Source organism: Salmo salar, chromosome ssa18 (genome assembly GCF_905237065.1).
Source record: "Salmo salar chromosome ssa18, Ssal_v3.1, whole genome shotgun sequence".
NCBI classification, from domain to species: Eukaryota; Metazoa; Chordata; class Actinopteri; order Salmoniformes; family Salmonidae; genus Salmo; species Salmo salar.
In genome coordinates, this window is record NC_059459.1 from 76,035,917 (window position 1) to 76,055,703 (window position 19,787).

The 19,787-nt window shown below is 43.9% G+C and overlaps 2 protein-coding genes across 2 annotated transcripts; one reads left to right on the plus strand and one right to left on the minus strand.

Annotated features, from left to right (window-relative positions):
* Positions 1 to 4,809: 4,809 nt before the first annotated feature.
* On the minus strand, positions 4,810 to 11,216 carry LOC106578049 (ras-related protein Rab-39B). The gene is made up of 5 exons (XM_014156613.2): positions 10,759 to 11,216; positions 8,868 to 9,101; positions 7,247 to 7,427; positions 6,968 to 7,093; positions 4,810 to 5,265 (listed from the first exon to the last, which is right to left on the minus strand). The coding sequence occupies exons 2-5, from the start codon at positions 9,080 to 9,082 to the stop codon at positions 5,146 to 5,148; spliced, it is 642 nt and encodes a 213-aa protein (XP_014012088.1). The 5' UTR covers positions 9,083 to 9,101; positions 10,759 to 11,216; the 3' UTR covers positions 4,810 to 5,145.
* Positions 11,217 to 13,245: 2,029 nt separating this feature from the next.
* On the plus strand, positions 13,246 to 19,273 carry LOC106578048 (ras-related protein Rab-38-like). Its single transcript, XM_014156612.2, has 4 exons — positions 13,246 to 13,994; positions 17,671 to 17,801; positions 18,269 to 18,418; positions 19,029 to 19,273. The coding sequence occupies exons 1-4, from the start codon at positions 13,802 to 13,804 to the stop codon at positions 19,242 to 19,244; spliced, it is 690 nt and encodes a 229-aa protein (XP_014012087.1). The 5' UTR covers positions 13,246 to 13,801; the 3' UTR covers positions 19,245 to 19,273.
* Positions 19,274 to 19,787: the final 514 nt, after the last annotated feature.

The window sequence follows — 19,787 nt, forward strand, 5'->3', positions numbered from 1 at the left end:
AATAGTGTTTTAATTATTTTGTGACGTGATTTATATTTAGTATAGTTTTATTTAAAAATGATAACTAAAATGGTAAAACTTTTTTTTTTAAATGAAATTCACTGAGGATGGTCCTCCACTGGTGCAAACCCAGAGTTTCATCAGTAGACACGGCATGTTTTATATTTAACTGACCTGGAAGACCACGTGTTGATTTTAAACACTGAACTGATCAATTAGCTAAGTACCTCAGTGTGGTGCCTAGTTGGGACAAAATCCGGCAGTATCTGCATCACTCCAGGAACAGAGTTGTGTAATATACTGAACTGTACACCTTTAATGAAACACCCTTGCGTTTAACAGCCAATCAGTATCACTCCTGAGGTTGACGGTCAAGGGGATATGTAAATGAGCAGTCTTGCGGTTTGAAGTGTGCCTGTGTGCAGTGTTAATTCTTACCATGCTTCAGATATAAAGTAATAGTACTCCAGTGTCCATTTGTCAAGTTAATTCTACTGTGCCATCTAGAGCACGACAGGGTTGCCTACCAGTGGCGTGAGGTGACTGTGATCAAGTGGTTACTCTGAGACTGTGGGGCTGATCTCTATCAATGTAATAAAAGGATAGCAACCCCTCCCCCTCCAACCACATGTCAAAAACTATCTGATAGTAACATCTCATTCTTTATTTAACTAGGCAGGTCAGTTTAGAACAAATTCTTATTTACAATGACAATTCCACACCATCTGTTGTGATTTATGGAAGAGGAGAAATCTACAGGCCTCAATCCCAAAGGTTCGGGATGCTTGGCATCACTTTTCAATCAAATTTATTTATAAAGCCCTTCTTACATCAGCTGATGTCACAAAGTGCTGTACAGAAACCCAGCCTAAAACCCCAAACGGTAAGCAATGCCGGTGTAGAAGCACGGTGGCTAGGAAAAACTCCCTAGAAAGGCCAAAACCTAGGAAGAAACCTAGAGAGGAACCAGGCTTTTGAGGTTTTATGTCTGACAAATGTTGGTATTTAGGTTGAATTATTCCCTATGAGGGGTTAACCCATGTGATCTGAACTGAAGCCTATGTGCCTAAAGGGCTGAATAGGATTAGGAAAGTAGCACCGGACTCACTGCTATGAGTGAAATAGGGAGCTTTGGAGAGTTTGACCTGATCTAGCCGTTTGGATAATTCCTTCAATGCCCTTTTTTTTTTTTTTTCTCCCGGCAATTATTAATTTATCCATTGTCGGCAGTTAGCCTAGTGGTTAGAGCATTGGGCCAGTAACCCAAAGGTTGCTGATCGAATCCCCGAGCTGACAAGGTAAAAATCTGTCATTCTGCCCCAGAGCAAGGCAGTTAACCCACAATTCCCCGGCCGCCGAAGACGTCGATGTCGATTAAGGCAGCCCCCCCCCCCCCCCGCACCTCTCTGATTCAGAGTGGTTCGGTTAAATGCAGAAGTCACATTTCAGTTGAATGCATTTAGTTGGACAACGAACTATGTATTTCCCTTTCTAAATGCTGGGGGTGTCAAACTCAACCCATGCATATTTCCCCCCCTTTTTAATTAAGACCTAGACAACCAGGTGAGGGGAGTTCCTTACTAATCAGTGGAGGAGAGAAAACACCTCTAGTCTGGGTATAACTAGACGCCCCCCCACAGACGGATACAAGCTGGTTGACAATGACGCCTATTTGCCTTGTATTGCCACCTAGTGGTTGGTTTGTGGCACTGCAATGAGGTGTAGTGAGTAACCCATTATGAGGTCTGTACATTATTTTAGCCACACACAGGGGTGCTACATTGTAAGACAAAAAGCAAAACTGCTCTTTTACCGGTCACATTTTTTATTTATTTTTTTAGTACATTTCAAGTTGTTTTGATAGAATAGTAGTGGCCCAGAAAGTTCCATAGATGTTGAATTGAATGAACACTAGTTACATGGTATTGTACAGCTTGGAGATAAAGAGAAGATGAGTCAAAGATACCATTGAGTAAAATGAAAAGATTCATCCTGGGTCGTATTCATTAGGGCACAACGTTGCAAAACAGAGAGGGTAGTTCCCTCTCTGTTTCAGTCTGTTGTCTTCCGTTTGGTGCCCAATGAATACGACCCTAGTAATGCTGTACATTGATGGTCTACTTGCATGTTATATTGTTTATGAGCAACAGCTAGTCTGGTATCCAACTGATTTCCCAACACTTCTCTTTTGTTTCCCTTTATTATGTCTGGTTTCATCAGGCTAAGAAACTGCTTGTCCACTTTCAGTAGCCGACGTTGTCGAACGCTGCAGTTAGAATTTCCATGAATAGAGCTGACGATGAAAAATTGTTCTATATGCCACAGAGCATATTTCTATCTGAACTTTCCAAAACGTTGCTGAACGTGCCCCGCGTCTGCTTGTGTGTGACATAGTAGATAGAGGCAACTTCTAAGAACTGATACAGGATCCGATGTCTTTCTTTAGTCTACCGGTAAAGGTTAGTGCTGGGGGTTCTGGTAATCTGATCCTAGATCTGTGGTTAGAGACATTACTCCTACATAGTGTCTTATTAGATGATGAGGAGCAACTGATCCAAACTCCTTCAACCCTCTGATACTAGTCTCAACCCATCTGTCTAGACAGACTACTCTGATACTAGTCTAGACAGACTACTCTGATACTAGTCTAGACAGACTACTCTGATACTAGCCTCAACCCATCTGTCTAGACAGACTACTCTGATACGATATAAGCATTGGAGGGGATTATAAGTGTGTGGAGATTTGGTGAAGCCACCGTTGTTCAGTTAAGAGCACTGAATAGAATTCTACTGTTCTAATTCGATGGGTGGAACATCATCATGTCCAAGATTCTATTCTAGAACCAGAATGTCCACGAAACTGGGAAAAGCACATAGTAACCCAAAGAAGTCCATTCTTGTTCCAAGTTGTAAAGGAGTGAAAAGTCCCTCGTCAAGACTCTGCAAAATGGTCCCAGATTTAATGATTGAGAACGTTTCCCATCCACTCTTCCTTGTCAAGGGTAATCCTACATGATAGATGTACACAGTCACCCCAGCTCCCCTGGCCCTTAAATCTTAGATTGACATACGATAATGCATCACCCTTTGGAAAAGGTGGATGATAGCAGTTCATCCTTGCCGTTATTACACAAATCAAGTAGATGAAAAGGTTCCCTAGAGAATCAGTAGTATACACTCACCCATTCAGAGGAAAGCAATGGTGCTTCCCCAATCCAAACCAAATAACCTTATCAGATTATGGATACAATCTTATTTCAATCTCAGCACTAGAGACGAAGGAATACCTTTTTTTTCTGGCGAGAAAGAAATTGACCTTGAACACAGTGGCTACAAAACATCTTCAACTGAAAATAAAATGTAGGACACCATTTGTTACAACGCAGCAAGTTCTGTCCCTCCACCTATTGTGCCCAAACCATTTCATGTTTCAGTTACCAAACCAGAAAGGTTATTGTTACATCGTCTTAGTCAATAACAAAATGTGATTTTAATTTTGGAATGAATGTCCTTATTTCTATACTGATTTGAGATATTAAATGCACATGTCTGTTGCCATACTTGTATCTATAGAGTTAACTGTAATTTAGATGTCTGCAGGTATGGAATTATAGGTAATGTGTTTTTAGAGTATGTTCTCCTAGCTGTCTCTCCACTATTACCATGGGTTCCTCAGCTAGATTCCAGAATCACTAGGAGGACAAGTTCCAGAGTCATTATGAGTCGTTGTTCAAACGTACTAAAATAAATAGTCCTCCTCTGTTGTCAGTTTGAGCCTCCTCAGGGATTTGGATTCTTGCAAAGGGGACAGGTAATGTACCGGTACTCAGGGATGCCTAATATCCCATTATAGTCCACCTTTTACTGGGTCATATTCATTAGTGCACACCATAACAAAAAAAAAAAAATGTTTTGCTAAAAAAAACACGTTTCTTATTGGTTCAAGTTGTCTCTTCCTGTTTTGTCCATTTTCCTCCGTTTGATATCAAGTGAATACGTCCCTGGAGTCACTTTGTTCACCTGTACTGTCAGTCAAACAGTCGTTCCCTTACATCCCTGTCCATAAAGTCCATTATGGTGTTGGATAAGGATTGTACAGTGGTAGTTGGATGATGGGCGAAAAACAGGTAGAGAACCACAGAGTTTTTGAGAGCAGATTTAGTTTCCTTTAGGGGGGAGGGGGAGAGACTGAGAGCCCCCTCCATCTTAGTATCCTTTCAACTGAGTCAAATAGAATGTCGTTTTGGCCAAACCTTGCCCAACCATGGTGTGCGATACTTCCTGTCTGTATAAATTGTGTTATGGGATTGCATATTGGAAGAAAGGAGATTTGGGGGGGGGGGGGGGAACCAGGGATCTATACTACATGGCCAAAAGTCTGTGGACACCTGCTAGTCGAACATCTCATTCCAAAATCATGGGCATTAATATGGCGTTGGTCCCCCCCTTTGCTGCTGTAACAGCCTCCACTCTTCTGGGAAGGCTTTCCACTAGATGTTGGAACATTGCTGCAGGGACTTGCTTCCATTCAGCCACAAGAGCATTAGTGAGGTCGGGCACTGATGTTGGGCGATTAGGCCTGGCTCGCACTCGGCATTCCAATTCATCCCAAAGGTGTTCGATGGGGTTGAGGTCAGGGCTCTGTGCAGGCCAGTCAAGTTCTTCCACACCGATCTCGACAACCTGTGAGCTTGTGTGGCCTACCACTTCGCAGCTGAGCCGCTGTTGCTCCTAGATGTTTCCACTTCACAATAACAGCACTTACAGTTGACCAGGGCAGCTCTTGCAGGGCAGAAATTTGACCAACTGACTTGTTGGAAAGGTGGCATCCTATGATGGTGCCACATTGAAAGTCACTGAGCTCTTCAGTACGGGCCATTCTACTGCCAATGTTTGTCTATGGAGATTGCATGGCGGTGTGCTCGATTTTTAAACACCTGTCATTAACGGGTGTGGCTGAAATGGCAGAATCCACAAATTTGATGTGTCCACATTTTGATCATGTAGTGTAGTTGTGGGTAAGATCCCTCCATCCTGTAGCAGATCAGCAGAGGGAAATTGCTAAACTAGAGCTGAAATGGATCCAGGAGGACCTAGGTGAAACCAGGCTTGGGTCAGGGATCTCTCTAGTGATCCCTCCAGATCAGCAGAGGCACCGCCGGTCGCTCTTGGTGACCTCCTCGGAGGAGTGGACCACGTTGGGGACGAAGCCGCTCTTCACCCCTTCCCAACCCTCCTGGATAGTGATGTCACCACTCCTCACCTAGGACCAAGATATCAAGGTTAAGAGGGACGACGTCGTATTCACATGCAGAGGCTTTCGATTAATTAACCAAGGTAACACTTTGATTTTACAGCCCAGTATTAGTAGTGATGGGGGGGAAAAATCGATAGTTACATATCGCAATATTATTCTTCAAGTATTTATTTATTGCTACTGTAGGTAGCGTTAACTAGCACTAGTTGGCTATACCTGCTCCAAAACCTATAGCTTGTTCTCCATCTTCTTTTTAAATAGTGAGCCAACATGCTATTTATTTCCCTGACTGATTAAAACTGTTTCCTCCTGCTCTCTCTCGTCTCTCTGCAGCAGACACATAGTGAGAGATATGTTTGGAACATCATCATCGCAATAAAATCACAGTATCAAACAGCAATACATATAGAATCAGGAGAATCACAATACATATAGAATCAGGAGAATCACAATACATATAGAATCAGGAGAATCACAATACATATTGAATCAGGAGAATCACAATACATATTGAATCAGGAGAATCACAATACATATAGAATCAGGAGAATCACAATACATATAGAATCAGGAGAATCACGATACATATAGAATCAGGAGAATCACGATACATATAGAATCACAATACATATAGAATCAGGAGAATCACAATACATATAGAATCAGGAGAATCACAATACATATAGAATCAGGAGAATCACGATACATATTGAATCAGGAGAATCACAATACATATAGAATCAGGAGAATCACGATACATATAGAATCAGGAGAATCACAATACATATAGAATCACAATACATATAGAATCAGGAGAATCACAATACATATAGAATCAGGAGAATCACAATACATATAGAATCACAATACATATAGGATCAGGAGAATCACGATACATATAGAATCAGGAGAATCACAATACATATAGAATCACAATACATATAGAATCAGGAGAATCACAATACATATAGAATCAGGAGAATCACAATACATATAGAATCACAATACATATAGGATCAGGAGAATCACAATACATATAGAATCAGGAGAATCACAATACATATAGAATCAGGAGAATCACGATACATATAGAATCAGGAGAATCACGATACATATAGAATCAGGAGAATCACGATACATATAGAATCAGGAGAATCACGATACATATAGAATCACAATACATATAGAATCAGGAGAATCACAATACATATAGAATCAGGAGAATCACGATACATAAAGAATCAGGAGAATCACGATACATATAGAATCAGGAGAATCACGATACATATAGAATCAGGAGAATCACGATACATAAAGAATCAGGAGAATCACGATACATATAGAATCAGGAGAATCACGATACATATAGAATCAGGAGAATCACAATACATAATGTATCGGCACCTAAGTATTGTAAAACTTTTGTCAGTATTGTAGTACTATTGTATCGTGAGGTCCCTGGCAATTCCCAGCCCAAGTATTTATCAGGTATTTATTTTGAAATTACTTGTTAAAATGGCAATAACCTAATAATTGTATAATAATTACAATTTAGTTTCTTTGAGATTCATGTTTTCACAAGCGTAGGTTTGTACCGTTTGGTACCAGTTTATGGGACTAGCCCACTGCTTTAATAGTCGAGGGTTAGCATTGAAAATGTGACTCCATTTTTATTCTTGACTCAGGTTGAAGAAGGTTATCTCCTCACCAGGTGGAAGATGTCCCTGGTCAGCTCCGTGAAGGCGTGCTCCACATTGATGGCGTCGCGGGCCGAGGTTTCTACGTAACGCATCCCGTAGGCGCCGGCGAGTTTCTCCGCTTCCTGACGAGTCACCTGGCGATTTTTAAAGGTAAAGATTACATTTTATTGTCTGATTTCATAGAAATGTGTTTCAGGCGTCATTTATAGTGTCCTTAGTTAGGGTGAGGATTCTTTCTTTCTTTCAATGCTCAATCAAACACACAGACACACATTCCGATAGGCTACCTGACGCTGAGGCTCCAGGTCACACTTGTGTCCGACCAATAGGAACACGATGCTGTGTGGTTGGACGTGACTCCGGGCCTCCTCTAGCCAATCATGAACGTTCTGGAAGGAGCGACGGTTTGTGATGTCAAACAGCAGGAGCCCGCCCACCGAGTTACGATAGTAGGCTCTGGTGATGGACCTGAGAGAGGGTTGAGATGAGAGAGAACATGAGATATAGATGGACTATTGGCTACTAAGCTGAACCTGGATGACATGGCAGATCACAGTGGAGGATAGAAACATCCACATCATCGAGGAAACATCTGAGATCTTATCAAGTGTTACTGTTGCATCACACTCATCACAAAGACATGGTGGAATAGAGTGTCGTTCTGAACTAAAAGAAGAGTGTGTGTGAGGGAGAGAGCGGTGTTAGGAGACCGATATAAAGGTTAGAAAAGGGGAGAGATTGGGTAGCGAGGGAGAGGGAAAGTTTGGCAGAAGAGAGAAAGAGAAAATGTGAGAGGCGGGAGGGAGGACAGAAAGGGGAGAGGAAGTGGGAGGAGGGATATGACAGGCAGGAAAGGTGTGGGTGGATAGAGGGAAGGGGAGGTGGAAGAAGAGGACTTCAAGAAAGAGAATGAAGATAGGAGGCTGGTAAAATATTCATAAAAAACTGTTGAAATGAATCAGAAGACACAGATATAGAGCAGGAAATGATGGAGACAGATGGAACGCTGACGAAGCAAGTGTGTGTGTTCAAAGGCTGCTACCTATTTTAAATGTAAAATGTATCTTTATTTATGAAAAAAGGGTCCTCATATACTTGTTTTTTATGTTTTAGAAATGTCTATCAGGCGTATTTAGGTATGCATATTCAATGTGTCACTGATGTTCCAAAAAGTAAATATTGAAATAGGCCAATAACCATATACCCTTTGTACTTTGCATAATAAGGCTCTTTTGACTAGTCAATAACCCTAATCATTAGTGGAATGACACAAGCTGACTTCAGTGTAGACCTCGGAGGCCTGAGTCTTCAGTGTAGACCTCGGAGGCCTGAGTCTTCAGTGTAGACCTCGGAGGCCTGAGTCTTCAGTGTAGACCTCGGAGGCCTGAGTCTTCAGTGTAGACCTCGGAGGCCTGAGTCTTCAGTGTAGACCTCGGAGGCCTGAGTCTTCAGTGTAGACCTCGGAGGCCTGAGTCTTCAGTGTAGACCTCGGAGGCCTGAGTCTTCAGTGTAGACCTCGGAGGACTGAGTCTTCAGTGTAGACCTCGGAGGACTGAGTCTTCAGTGTAGACCTCGTAGGCCTGAGTCTTCAGTGTAGACCTCGGAGGCCTGAGTCTTCAGTGTAGACCTCGGAGGCCTGAGTCTTCAGTGTAGACCTCGGAGGCCTGAGTCTTCAGTGTAGACCTCGGAGGCCTGAGTCTTCAGTGTAGACCTCGGAGGCCTGAGTCTTCAGTGTAGACCTCGGAGGCCTGAGTCTTGTTGGACAAGAAGCAGCATTGACACACCAGAGTGCGTTGTCATTTGAAAGGTAGGCTATGATAGATCACTACCGAAAGCAGTTAATATTCGACTATAAATACCTGTCACCATCCTTAGACCCCCCCCCACACACACACACACACACCATACCTGAAACGCTCCTGTCCCGCGGTATCCCAGATCTGTAGCTTGATCCGTTTCCCCGGCTCAATCTCCACCAGGCGAGAGAAGAAATCTACGCCGACTGTGGGGTCGCTCACCTGGGCGAAGCGTCCCTCTGTGAACCGCCGGATCAAACACGATTTCCCCACCGTCGAGTCCCCAATGACGATGAGTCGGAACTGGTACAGCCATATCGCCTCCATGGTGACTACTGTCTAGCGTCTGTTGTCGGGTAAATCAGGCACGTGGAGAGAGACACAGGCGAATGCACGAATAAAACCAGAGTCAGACAGTTAACCCGTAACAACAGTGTTGACTTAGGGCCCCCAGAAGGCTAGAGACGGCCCTGCCTTTGGTGATGAGAAAAAAGGCTACACTTCTCGTCTTGATTTGGCCATGGTTTTTATCTGGGCCCCCGGTGTTACAATTAAGCAATAAGGCCCGAGGAGGTGTGGTATATGGCCAATATACCATAGCTAAGGACTGCTTCCTCTGCACGACGCAACGCGGAGTGCCTGTATACAGCCCTTAGCCGTGGTATATTGGCAATATACCACAAACCCTCGAGGTGCCTTATTGTTATAATTAACTGGTTACCAACATAATTAGAGAAGTAAAAATACATGTTTTGGCATACCCGTGGTATACGGTCTGATATACCATGGCCTTCAGCCAATCAGAATTCCGGGCTCAAACCACCCAGTTTATTATATCCACTATTATATCCACATGTTAAATTACAAGCATGTGACTATTGGAAATTCGATTTACTAGCCTATGTTGGCCTACTTTCAAGTCACTTGATTTGGTTGTGGCACCTATTTCATAGTCTATGTTTTACGTTATCAAGGATTTATTTGATTGCTGAATATAAAAAGCCCTGTTGAATTTCCCTCTTAAGAAAAATAAAGTCATTTCATTCTAGTTGTGGCAAGTAGGTAATATAGCTAACATATTTTATTCTATAATCCCATGTTCTATAGACCTATGCTTCTTGAAAACCCCACAATGCAATCATTTATTATGGTATTGCATTCTATGCGCGGGCCTGGTTATCCAGCCATCACACTGCCTCTAGTGCCAACTAAAAGCCCACCGACACTACCTCACTCTGCTTGGCCGGCGGATTACACAGTCCGCTTAACATGCAAACACTGGGTCTACCGTGGACACACAGATCCCCTAGAGAATAACCATAACACCCACCTCCCTAGCTGTTGACTCAGCCCGGATACAGGCTTTAGGATCTCTGGAGCGTTGACACAGACGTAATGTAACCTATTACAGTCACCTAAAGAGGACAAAACGATGTCTATTGTAGAGCATACCGTGGCTGTGGCTTTGGTAGAGCATGGCGCTTGCAACGCCAGGGGTGTGGGTTCGATTCCCACAGGGGACCAGTATGTAAATGTATCCACTCACTACTCTCTGGATAAGAGAGTCTGCTAAGTGACTAAAATGTCAAAATGATATTTCACATAAGGTGCTTTTGGATTCAAATCAAATGTTTTTTTCCAGACCTACCAAGGTCAATGAATGGGCCCCTCCATTTTTCCTTATGGCAGGATAATTGATTATTTGATTATTATTATAGGGATAATTCAACCTGATCTGTCAGTAGGCTAATGGGGAATCGAATGGAGAACATTAGGCTAGAATCTACACGATCATTTGATGCTGAACTTTACCACAACATCCCATCTGTCACTCTTATAATAGGCCTCCAAGACCAAGCAGTGTAACTTCATCCACTTTATTCAAAGCCTTTTCTTATTTCTCTCATTATTATGCTGAAATTAAAATGTATTTGATTGAGATTTAGGTCACAATTACGAGAAAGGCCTATAGCCTACGATAACATGGAATGGTTTCATCTTACGTTGATTGGTTGCGGCGTTCAGACCCCCAATGCTGCAGGTTCCATCGTATCGAGAAGCTCGTCTCCTCTTTCGTAGAACAAACGCCGAAAAAAAGTCTTACAGCAACACATAAACCACAGTTTACAATTCCCCTGGAGAGATTCAACGACGGGTCTTCTGTGTAATGTCTTTATTACGGTCTATAACGATAACAACGTGCTCGAACGGCCTAGGTCTAAGAGAGAAATACACAGCACGCTTTACTCCACAAAAGGTTATAATTTGTAGACGGAAGTCTACACTATTGTCTACAACCCCACTCGTTTCGAATACATTCGAAGGGTTCGTTTTCTTTTCACTACTCTTTTTTTCGTTTCCTGTTTTGGAAGGCCGCAAAATGTTATGAAATGAATGTTGCTGTTGATGAAATGGCAGCGCTAGCAGCAGCATTACAGAACCTGACTCATCCCCGCCCGCATCAGCACCACTACTACCGTAAACATCAATATAGAGGCGGACAACCACTTTTCTCATCTCTACAAAACCCCACAGCGACACAAATAGCATAGAAGAAAACTCGATAAGCATAGGCCTATAAATCAACTCTTGTTATAACACCATTATAAAAAAACGAATATTGTAGTTTTGTTTTTATAGCATTTCATTTTACCTGTTGTATGACAACCCGTTTTGGTGGGTGAAAACGCATGAATCCTTAATAACGAAACAGTTTATTCCCAACATACTGCCTACCAGACAGACCAGCTGATATAAAACATGTATTGGAGCTTGTTCAATTGATTAAACGGTTTATAATTCTGCGTGTAAAATTGACTATTTATGCGTTAAGGGGGACATGTCGGCAACCAACCGATGATTGGCAGTGCGCTGGGACGATTTTTTCTTTATTTTATTTAACCTTTATTTAACTAGGCAAGTCAGTGAAGAACAAATTCTTATTTACAATGACGGCCTAACCCAGACGACGCTGGGCCAATTGTGCGCCGCGCTATGGGACAGCCTAGAATCGAACCAGAGTCTGTAGTGACGCCTCAGACCGCTGCTCCACTCGGGACATACACTGGTATATGTATATTTTGTTTCCCCCTGCTGCGCTATGTTGCGTCAGAGCGATGGACAGACAGTACAGTGAACGTTTAGCTTACGTTTAGCTTGTGTTAACCTATCGTAGCAGGCGTTGAACGACCAGGCTTGTGTGGGCCTAGACAACTTTATCGGTTAAAGGGTCGTCAAACAGCTGACGGCTGGGCAGAAGACGCTTCACGCTCAGAGGAATGGCAACTGCTTCTACATGAGACGAGCGCGCACACACAGGCTGCTTGACCTGACTCGACAGCTGATGACATCACTTTTTTGCACTAGATGGAATGGAAGTTGGGTAACAGGTGAAGAAGAGTCACCAATACGGACAGTTGTGCGTAAATCCATTGGACGTGTATGGAAATAGAAAAAGTGAGAAAATAAATTAACAGGAATATTTTTGAGAATGCATATTTGTAATAAGTGAGACAGGATGTGAATGTTTTTTTTCTCTCTCTATCAATTCATGTACTCGTTTAGGCTAGAAGATGTGGCGGATTACCTTATTTGGCATACAGACAACTTCAGGTAATGGGGAAAGGGGAGCTGCTGAAAAGTGGACCCATATGGAATGGGAAAAAAGATAGACACTAACTTGGGCTCAGCGGTGTAAAGTATTTAAGTAAAAATACTTGAAGGTACTACTTAATTCGTATTTTGGGGTATCTGTACTTTACTTTACTTTTTATATATACATATTTTTCCTGACACCCAAAAGTACTCGTTACATTTTGAATGCTTAGCAAGACATGAAAATTGCCTAATTCACACACTTGTCAAGAGAACATCCCTGGTCATCCCTACTGCCTCTGATCTGGAGGACTCACTAAACAGAGAACATCCCTGGTCTCTACTACCTCTGATCTGGAGGACTCACTAAACAGAACATCCCTGGTCATCCCTACAGCCTCTGATCTGGAGGACTCACTAAACAGAACATCCCTGGTCATCCCTACTGCCTCTGATCTGGCAGACTCACTAAACACATGCTTCGTTTGTAAATTAAGTCAGTGTTGGAGCATGCCCCTGGCTATCCGTATATTTAAAAAAAAATACGATAACATTATGCCGTCTAGTTTGCTTTATATAAGGAATCTGAAATTATTTATACTTTTACTTTTGATACTTAAATATATTTTAAACCAAATACTTTTAGACTTTTACTCAAGTAGTATTTTACTGGGTGACTTTCACATTAACTTGAGTAATTTTCTATTAAGGTATCTTTACTTTTACTCAAGTAATGACAATTGAGTACTTTTTCAACCACTGCTTGGACAATTCTTTTCTTCATGTAATTTTTCATTACATGTTTATATGTGGACAACTATGTGGTGTAGTTAGCCTTTATTTGTTCGGTTAAAGGGGTGTGGTCGTCAAACAGCTGACGGGCAGAAGAAGCTTCACGCGCAGAGAAACGGCAACGACGTCTCGAAAAGTTGAGCACGCACACAGACCGCAGGCTGTTTGACCTCATTTGACAGTTAGTTCATGACTTTGCGCTGACAGCACTTTTTAGAAGTTCTCCTTTTTTTGCGCTAGATGGAATGAAAGTTGGGTAACAGGTGAAGAGTCCCCAATACGCACAGTCGTGCGTGGATTTATTGCGTGGATTCATTGGACTTGTATAAGAAAAACGGAGAAAATAAAAATACCTTCTGGAATATTTTTGAGTGCATATTTTTAATAAGTGAGACAGGATGTAATTGTTTTTTCTTTCTAGCAATTCATTTGTATACTATTTTGTGGAGGATTGCCTTATTTGTCATACAGACAACTTCAGGTAACGGGAAAAGACAGCGGCGAAAAGTGGACCCATATGGAATAAAAACAACTGAAAAGAAGAGACACTGCCTTTCGGAATATTTTTTTCTGCATGTCACTTTTCATAAATTTTTTCTATGTGGACAACAATGTGATGTAACTAGACTTTATTGTTTTCTACCAACCCATAACCCAACCATGCAGCAAGATCGCTTGCTCAAGGTCCTGGTCATCGGTGACTTGGGTGTCGGCAAGACGTCCATAATCAAGCGTTATGTCCATCAGATATTCTCTCAACATTACCGGGCCACCATAGGAGTAGACTTCGCCCTCAAAATCCTCAATTGGGATCACAAGACGGTGGTGCGTCTGCAGTTATGGGACATAGCCGGTTAGTAGCCTAAATGAATTACCTTATTGTAATTACCTACCCTACGTCGCCTACCTTTTTGGTTTTATAAGTGTTCTATTTTATAAGACACACAAGTCTACAATATGTCACGCACTTAGGCCATGCTCCACGTTAAATGGTATCGGCCACTCGGTTGGTAAGCTAATTACGTGTAACTAGAATACCCTATAGTTTTGTAACGTTTCTATTTTTATTTGACACATAGGAGTCTTCACAATTAAGTTAAGCTCCTAATCAGTAGCAAACGATGCCCAAAACGCTGGCATGCACGCACTCCGGACAAAGGCGCGCACACAAGCACCTAAATATTCTTGAGTCTTTGTAATTTTGTGTGTGTGTGTGTGTGTGTGTGTGTGTGTAGTGAACCAACTAACATTCAGAGAAGTGAGGATATTTGGCCAGTCCTCACTTGTAAAAAGGTTATTTTAGGGTTTAAAATTGAGGTTATGGTTAGGGATTAGGGAAAATAGGATTGTTTTAATGGGAATCAATTGTTGGTCCACAAAAGGTCTTCTCAGGTATAGTAAAGTGTGTGTGTGTGTGTACTTTAGCCCATCTGTCAACAGACCGTTTATGGTGCTGTATCATTTAGACTTTTCCTCCTAATCATCTCCACCATAGATAATGACATCACACCATGTCTACCAGCTGTCAGTGTGTATGACGATCAGTCATTCTCACGCCACGGCTCCGTTGAGAGTAGGTGTGCTGATCTGGGACCTGTCCATATAATCGTATTCATTATGATCTAAAAGGGAAAGTGAATGATCGATCATTCTCACTCCAGGGTCTGTCTGTATTTTTTTTGAATAATGCTGATCTAGGGTCAAGATTTCCTTTTAGATAAAAATGAATTAGAGTATACGGACAGGGGGAATCTGATCCTAGATCAGCACTCTGACTCGGAGACACTTTATACATACAGCCCCCAGGTCCCCTGCCACGTCCATATCATCCGATTTATTATAATTTATAGACCAGCGTTTCCCAAACTTGGTCCTCGGGACCTCAAGTGGTGCACCTTTTTTGTTTTTTGCCCAAACACTACACAGTTGATTGAAATGATCAAAGCTTGATGATTAGTTGACTATTTCAGTCAGCTGTGTAGCGCTGGGGCAAAAAACAAACATCAGGCCTTCTGAGTGGCGCAGCGGTCTAAGGTATAGCATAGCATCGCAGGGCTTGAGGCGTCACTACAGATCCGGGTTCAATCCCAGGCTGTGTCACAGCCGGCCGTGACTGGGAGACCCTTGAGGCAGCGCACAATTGGCTCAGCGTCGTCCAGGTTAGGGGAGGGTTTGGCCAGCAGGATTTCCTTGTCCCATTGCTCTCTAGCGATTCCTGTGGCTGGCAGGGGGCAGTGCATGCTGATATGGTTGCCAATTGGACAGTGTTCCTTCCGACACATTGGTGCTACCAGGTTAAGCCAGCAGTGTGTCAAGAAGCAGTGCGGCTTGGCAGGGTCGTGTTTCAGAGGATACATGGCTCTCGACCTTCACCTCTCCCGAGTCCGTACGGGAGGTGCAGCAATGGGACAAGACTGTAACTACCAATTTGGATATCACGAAAAAGGGGTCAAAGTAGCCCAAAAAATTATACAACAACAACATGCACCCCTTGGGGTCCAGAGGACCAAGTTTGGGAAACGCTGCTATATAAAGATATAAAACTGATCCTACATCGGCATAAACGGATCCTACGTCGGCATAAACGGATCCTACGTCGGCACTCCTGCCCTGAGCCTCATTGTCAATAGGAGTCCTAAACAGTTTGTCCTTAGGGCTATGTGTTTAAAGCTCAGTGGGAACTCATCTCTCCTGAAGAAGCATATGTGGACTTAGTGAATGGAGATAGACGTTGTAGAATGGCACAATGCATGCATGCAGTGGATAGACAGAGATGCTGTGGTAAACAGAGATAGACATTGTAGGAAAACCTGACAGAAAAGCCCTGCTAATCTGATGTTATTCAAGCAATGCAGGTTAGCAGCAACCGCTACACTATACAACCAAAAGGATGTGGACACGTGCTCATTCCAAAATCATGGGCATTAATATGGAGTTGGTCCCCCCTTTGCTGCTATAACAGCCTCCACTCTTCTGGGAAGGCTTTCCACTAGATGTTGGAACATTGCTGCGGGGACTTGCCACATATGCTTCTTCCATTCAGCCACAAGAGCATGAGTGAGGTTGGGCACTGATGTTGGGAGGGATTAGGCCTGGCTCGCAGTCTATGTTCCAATTCATTCCAAAGGTGTTCGATTGGGTTGATGTCAGGGCTCTGTGCAGGCCAGTCAAGTTCTTCCACACCTATCTCAACAAACCGTTTCTGTATGGACCTTGCTTTGTGCGCAGGGGGCATTGTCATGCTGAAACAGGAAAGAACCTTCCCCAAACTGTTGCCACAAAGTTGGAAGCACAGAATCATCTAGAATGTCATTGTATGCTGTAGCGTTAAGATTTCCCTTCATTGGAACTAAGGGGCCTAGCCCGAACCATGAAAAACATCCCCAGACCATTATTCCTCCTCCACCAAACTTTACAGTTGGCACTATGCATTGGGGCAGGTAGCGTTCTCCTGGCATCCGCCAAACGTAGATTCGTCCGTTGGACTGCCAGATGGTGAAGCATGATTCATCACTCTAGAGAACGCGTTTCCGCTGCTCCAGAGTCCAATGGCGGCGAGCTTTACACCACTACAGCCGACGCTTGGCATTGCATATGGTGATCTTAGGCTTGTGTGCGGCTGCTCGGCCAAGGAAACCCATTTCATGAAGCTCTGGACGAACAGTTCTTGTGCTGACGTTGCTTCCTGAGGCAGTTTGGGACTCGGTAGTGAGTGTTGCAACCGAGGACAGATTCTTTTTACGCACTACGTGTTTCAGCACTCGGCGGTGCTGTTCTGTGAGCTTGTGTGGCCTACCACTTCGTGGCTGAGCCACTGTTGCTCCTAGACGTTTCCACTTCACAAAAACAGCACTTACATTTGACCGGGGAAGCTCCAGGAGGGCAGAAATTTGACGAACTGACTTGTTGGAAAGTTGGCATCCTATGACGGTGCCACGTTGAAAGTCACTGAGCTCTTCAGGAAGGCCATTCTACCTCCAAAGTTTGTCTATGGAGATTCAGCAACGGGTGTGGCTGAAATAGCCGAATCCACTAATTTGAAGGGGTGACCACATACTTTTGTATATATAGTGTTTTTCATTACACATCCTGAACGGAATGTGTTGTTGTTAGACAGACAGAACAGGCTCTCTCTTATCTAAATGTTATGGTCAGAGGTGAAATTAATTTACCCCAGGTTTCTTACGGTCTTTTCAGACCTGTGTGTGTGTGTGTGTGTGTGTGTGTGTGTGTGTGTGTGTGTGTGTGTGTGTGTGTGTGTGTGTGTGTGTGTGTGTGTGTGTGTGTGTGTGTGTGTGTGTGTCCGTCTATCAGCTGGTTTTCCCCGGTATATTAGTATCATGTGAGTGAGGTTAACATCCAGGAGAAATTACATTTACACACTACAAAACTCACTTATATACACACACACACACACACACACACACACACACACACACACACACACACACACACACTTAGTTGCTTACATCATTTTATTGAAAAAGATTGTTGTAGGTATATCGTTGTTGTTGTTGTTGTGTCCCCAGGCCAGGAGCGCTATGGCAACATGACGAGGGTGTACTACCGTGAGGCTCTGGGTGCGTTGGTGGTGTTTGACATGACCCGAGCCTCTACCTTCCAGGCTGTCCTCAAGTGGAAGAGAGACCTCGACTCCAAGGTTACTGACAAGTCATGCTTATAACCAGTAATAAAGCATTATACCTGGTGGTGTTTGACATGACACGGGCCTGCACTTTCCAGGCTGTTTTCAAGTGGAAGGGAGACCTCGACTCCAAGGTCTAAGACAAGGGACATAATATGCTTATAACATGCTTATAACCAGTTGTAATGCTCCGCATGCATGGAAATAACAAACAGAAAGACATAGTAGATTCTGATGAGGCTCAAGTTCAGTTTACATTTAATAGAGCTTTGTTTACATTCCCCCTTCACTCTTCTATTTCACCCTTCCCTCCTTAATTCCTATCTGTCTTTGTTTCTTCTCTCACTGTCTCGCAGCCAGTGGCTGCTGTCATATTTGCTAATAATAACCTTTTAACATTTTATAAAGACCTTGATCAGTCATTTTCTCTCTCTCTCTCCACAACTTTGTCTCACCACTCCTTCATCCCTCTCTCCTCCCAGGTTGCTCTGGGTAACGGGAGGCCAGTTCCGGCCGTCCTATTGGGTAATAAGTGTGACCAACTGAGCACTGGTCTCTGCTCCAAACTGCCCAAACTGGAGAACTTCACCAGAGACCACGGCTTCGTGGGCTGGTACGAGACCTCAGCCAAGGTGAGAGGTCAGAAGTGAAGAGGTAGAAAGTCACTACATGGGGTCGCGGCATAGGGAGGGAGTGTATATCAGGGGATTTATGCTTTATGTTAGGATATGTTAGCAGACAGTGTGTCTGTGTGTGAGTCAGAACAGTCATAGAATGTAAATACCTACTAACTGCTGGCTGAGTGAGGGACTGTGATTATAAACTGTATTTTAACCTCCTCTGTCTCTCTCCCTCTCTCTCCCTCTCTCTCTCTGTCTCTCTCTGTCTCTCTCCCTCTCTCTCTCTCCATCTGTCTCTCTCTGTCTCTCTCTCTCTGTCTCCCTCTCTCTCTCTCCATCTGTCTCTCTATCTATTACACACACCGAAAGTTCCAGAAGAATAAAGACATTTCAAATGTCAAATAATGTCTATATATATATAGTGTTGCAGCGATTTGCAAATAGTTTAAGTACAAAAGGGGATTTTGTACTTTATTTACAATGGTGTTTGTTCTTCACTGGTTGCCCTTTTCTTGTGACAACAGGTCACAAACATTTCTGCTGTGATGGCATTCTGTGGTATTTCACCCAATAGATATGGGAGTTTATCAACATTGAATTCTCTCTCTCTCCCCCCTCGCAGGACAACACCAACATCGATGCGGCCATCATGTGTTTGGTAGAGAGCATCATGGCGGTAGAGGAGGAGAGGTCACCAGGTGGAGATCCCAGAGACCCCAGTGTCCTGCTCCTACCACGCTTTGACTACAATATGAAAGAGAGGACAAGGGTGGCAGGGTGTGATGGGTGTAATAAAAAGATTACTCTGCCGGGACGGAGAGAGATGGGGGATATCTGAAGGGGACAGGGAGAGATGGGGGATATCTGAGGGGGACAGGGAGAGATGGGGGATATCTGAGGGGGACGGGGAGAGATGGGGGATATCTGAGGGGGACGGGGAGAGATGGGGGATATCTGAGGGGGACGGGGAGAGATGGGGGATATCTGAGGGGGACGGGGAGAGATGGGGGATATCTGAGGGGGACGGGGAGAGATGGGGGATATCTGAGGGGGACGGGGAGAGATGGGGGATATCTGAGGGGGACGGGGAGAGATGGGGGATATCTGAGGGGGACGGGGAGAGATGGGGGATATCTGAGGGGGACGGGGAGAGATGGGGGATATCTGAGGGGGACGGGAGAGGCGGGGGAGAGGCAGGGGGAGGAGAGGGGGAGAGGCAGGGGGGAGAGGCAAGGGGAGAGAGGGGTAGGGGGGAGAGGCAGGGGAGACAGGAGGAGGGGAGGAGCAGAGGCGGGGAGGAGGAGAGGCGGGGGGGAGGAGAGGAGGAGAGACGGGGGGGAGGAGGAGGAGAGGCAGGGGGGAGAGGAGGAGGAGGAGGAGA

Excerpts from the sequence above, each read along its gene's own strand:
- LOC106578049 (XM_014156613.2), bottom strand. The coding sequence starts at position 9,082 with ATGGAGGCGATATGGCTGTACCAGTTCCGACTCATCGTCATTGGGGAC. Across the intron at positions 7,094-7,246 it reads ACCTGGAGCCTCAGCGTCAG|GTGACTCGTCAGGAAGCGGA; the intron begins GTAGCCTATCGG and ends AAAAATCGCCAG. Across the intron at positions 5,266-6,967 it reads CCAGGGACATCTTCCACCTG|GTGAGGAGTGGTGACATCAC; the intron begins GTGAGGAGATAA and ends TCTTGGTCCTAG.
- LOC106578048 (XM_014156612.2), top strand. The coding sequence starts at position 13,802 with ATGCAGCAAGATCGCTTGCTCAAGGTCCTGGTCATCGGTGACTTGGGT. Across the intron at positions 13,995-17,670 it reads GCAGTTATGGGACATAGCCG|GCCAGGAGCGCTATGGCAAC; the intron begins GTTAGTAGCCTA and ends TTGTGTCCCCAG. Across the intron at positions 17,802-18,268 it reads AGAGAGACCTCGACTCCAAG|GTTGCTCTGGGTAACGGGAG; the intron begins GTTACTGACAAG and ends CTCTCCTCCCAG.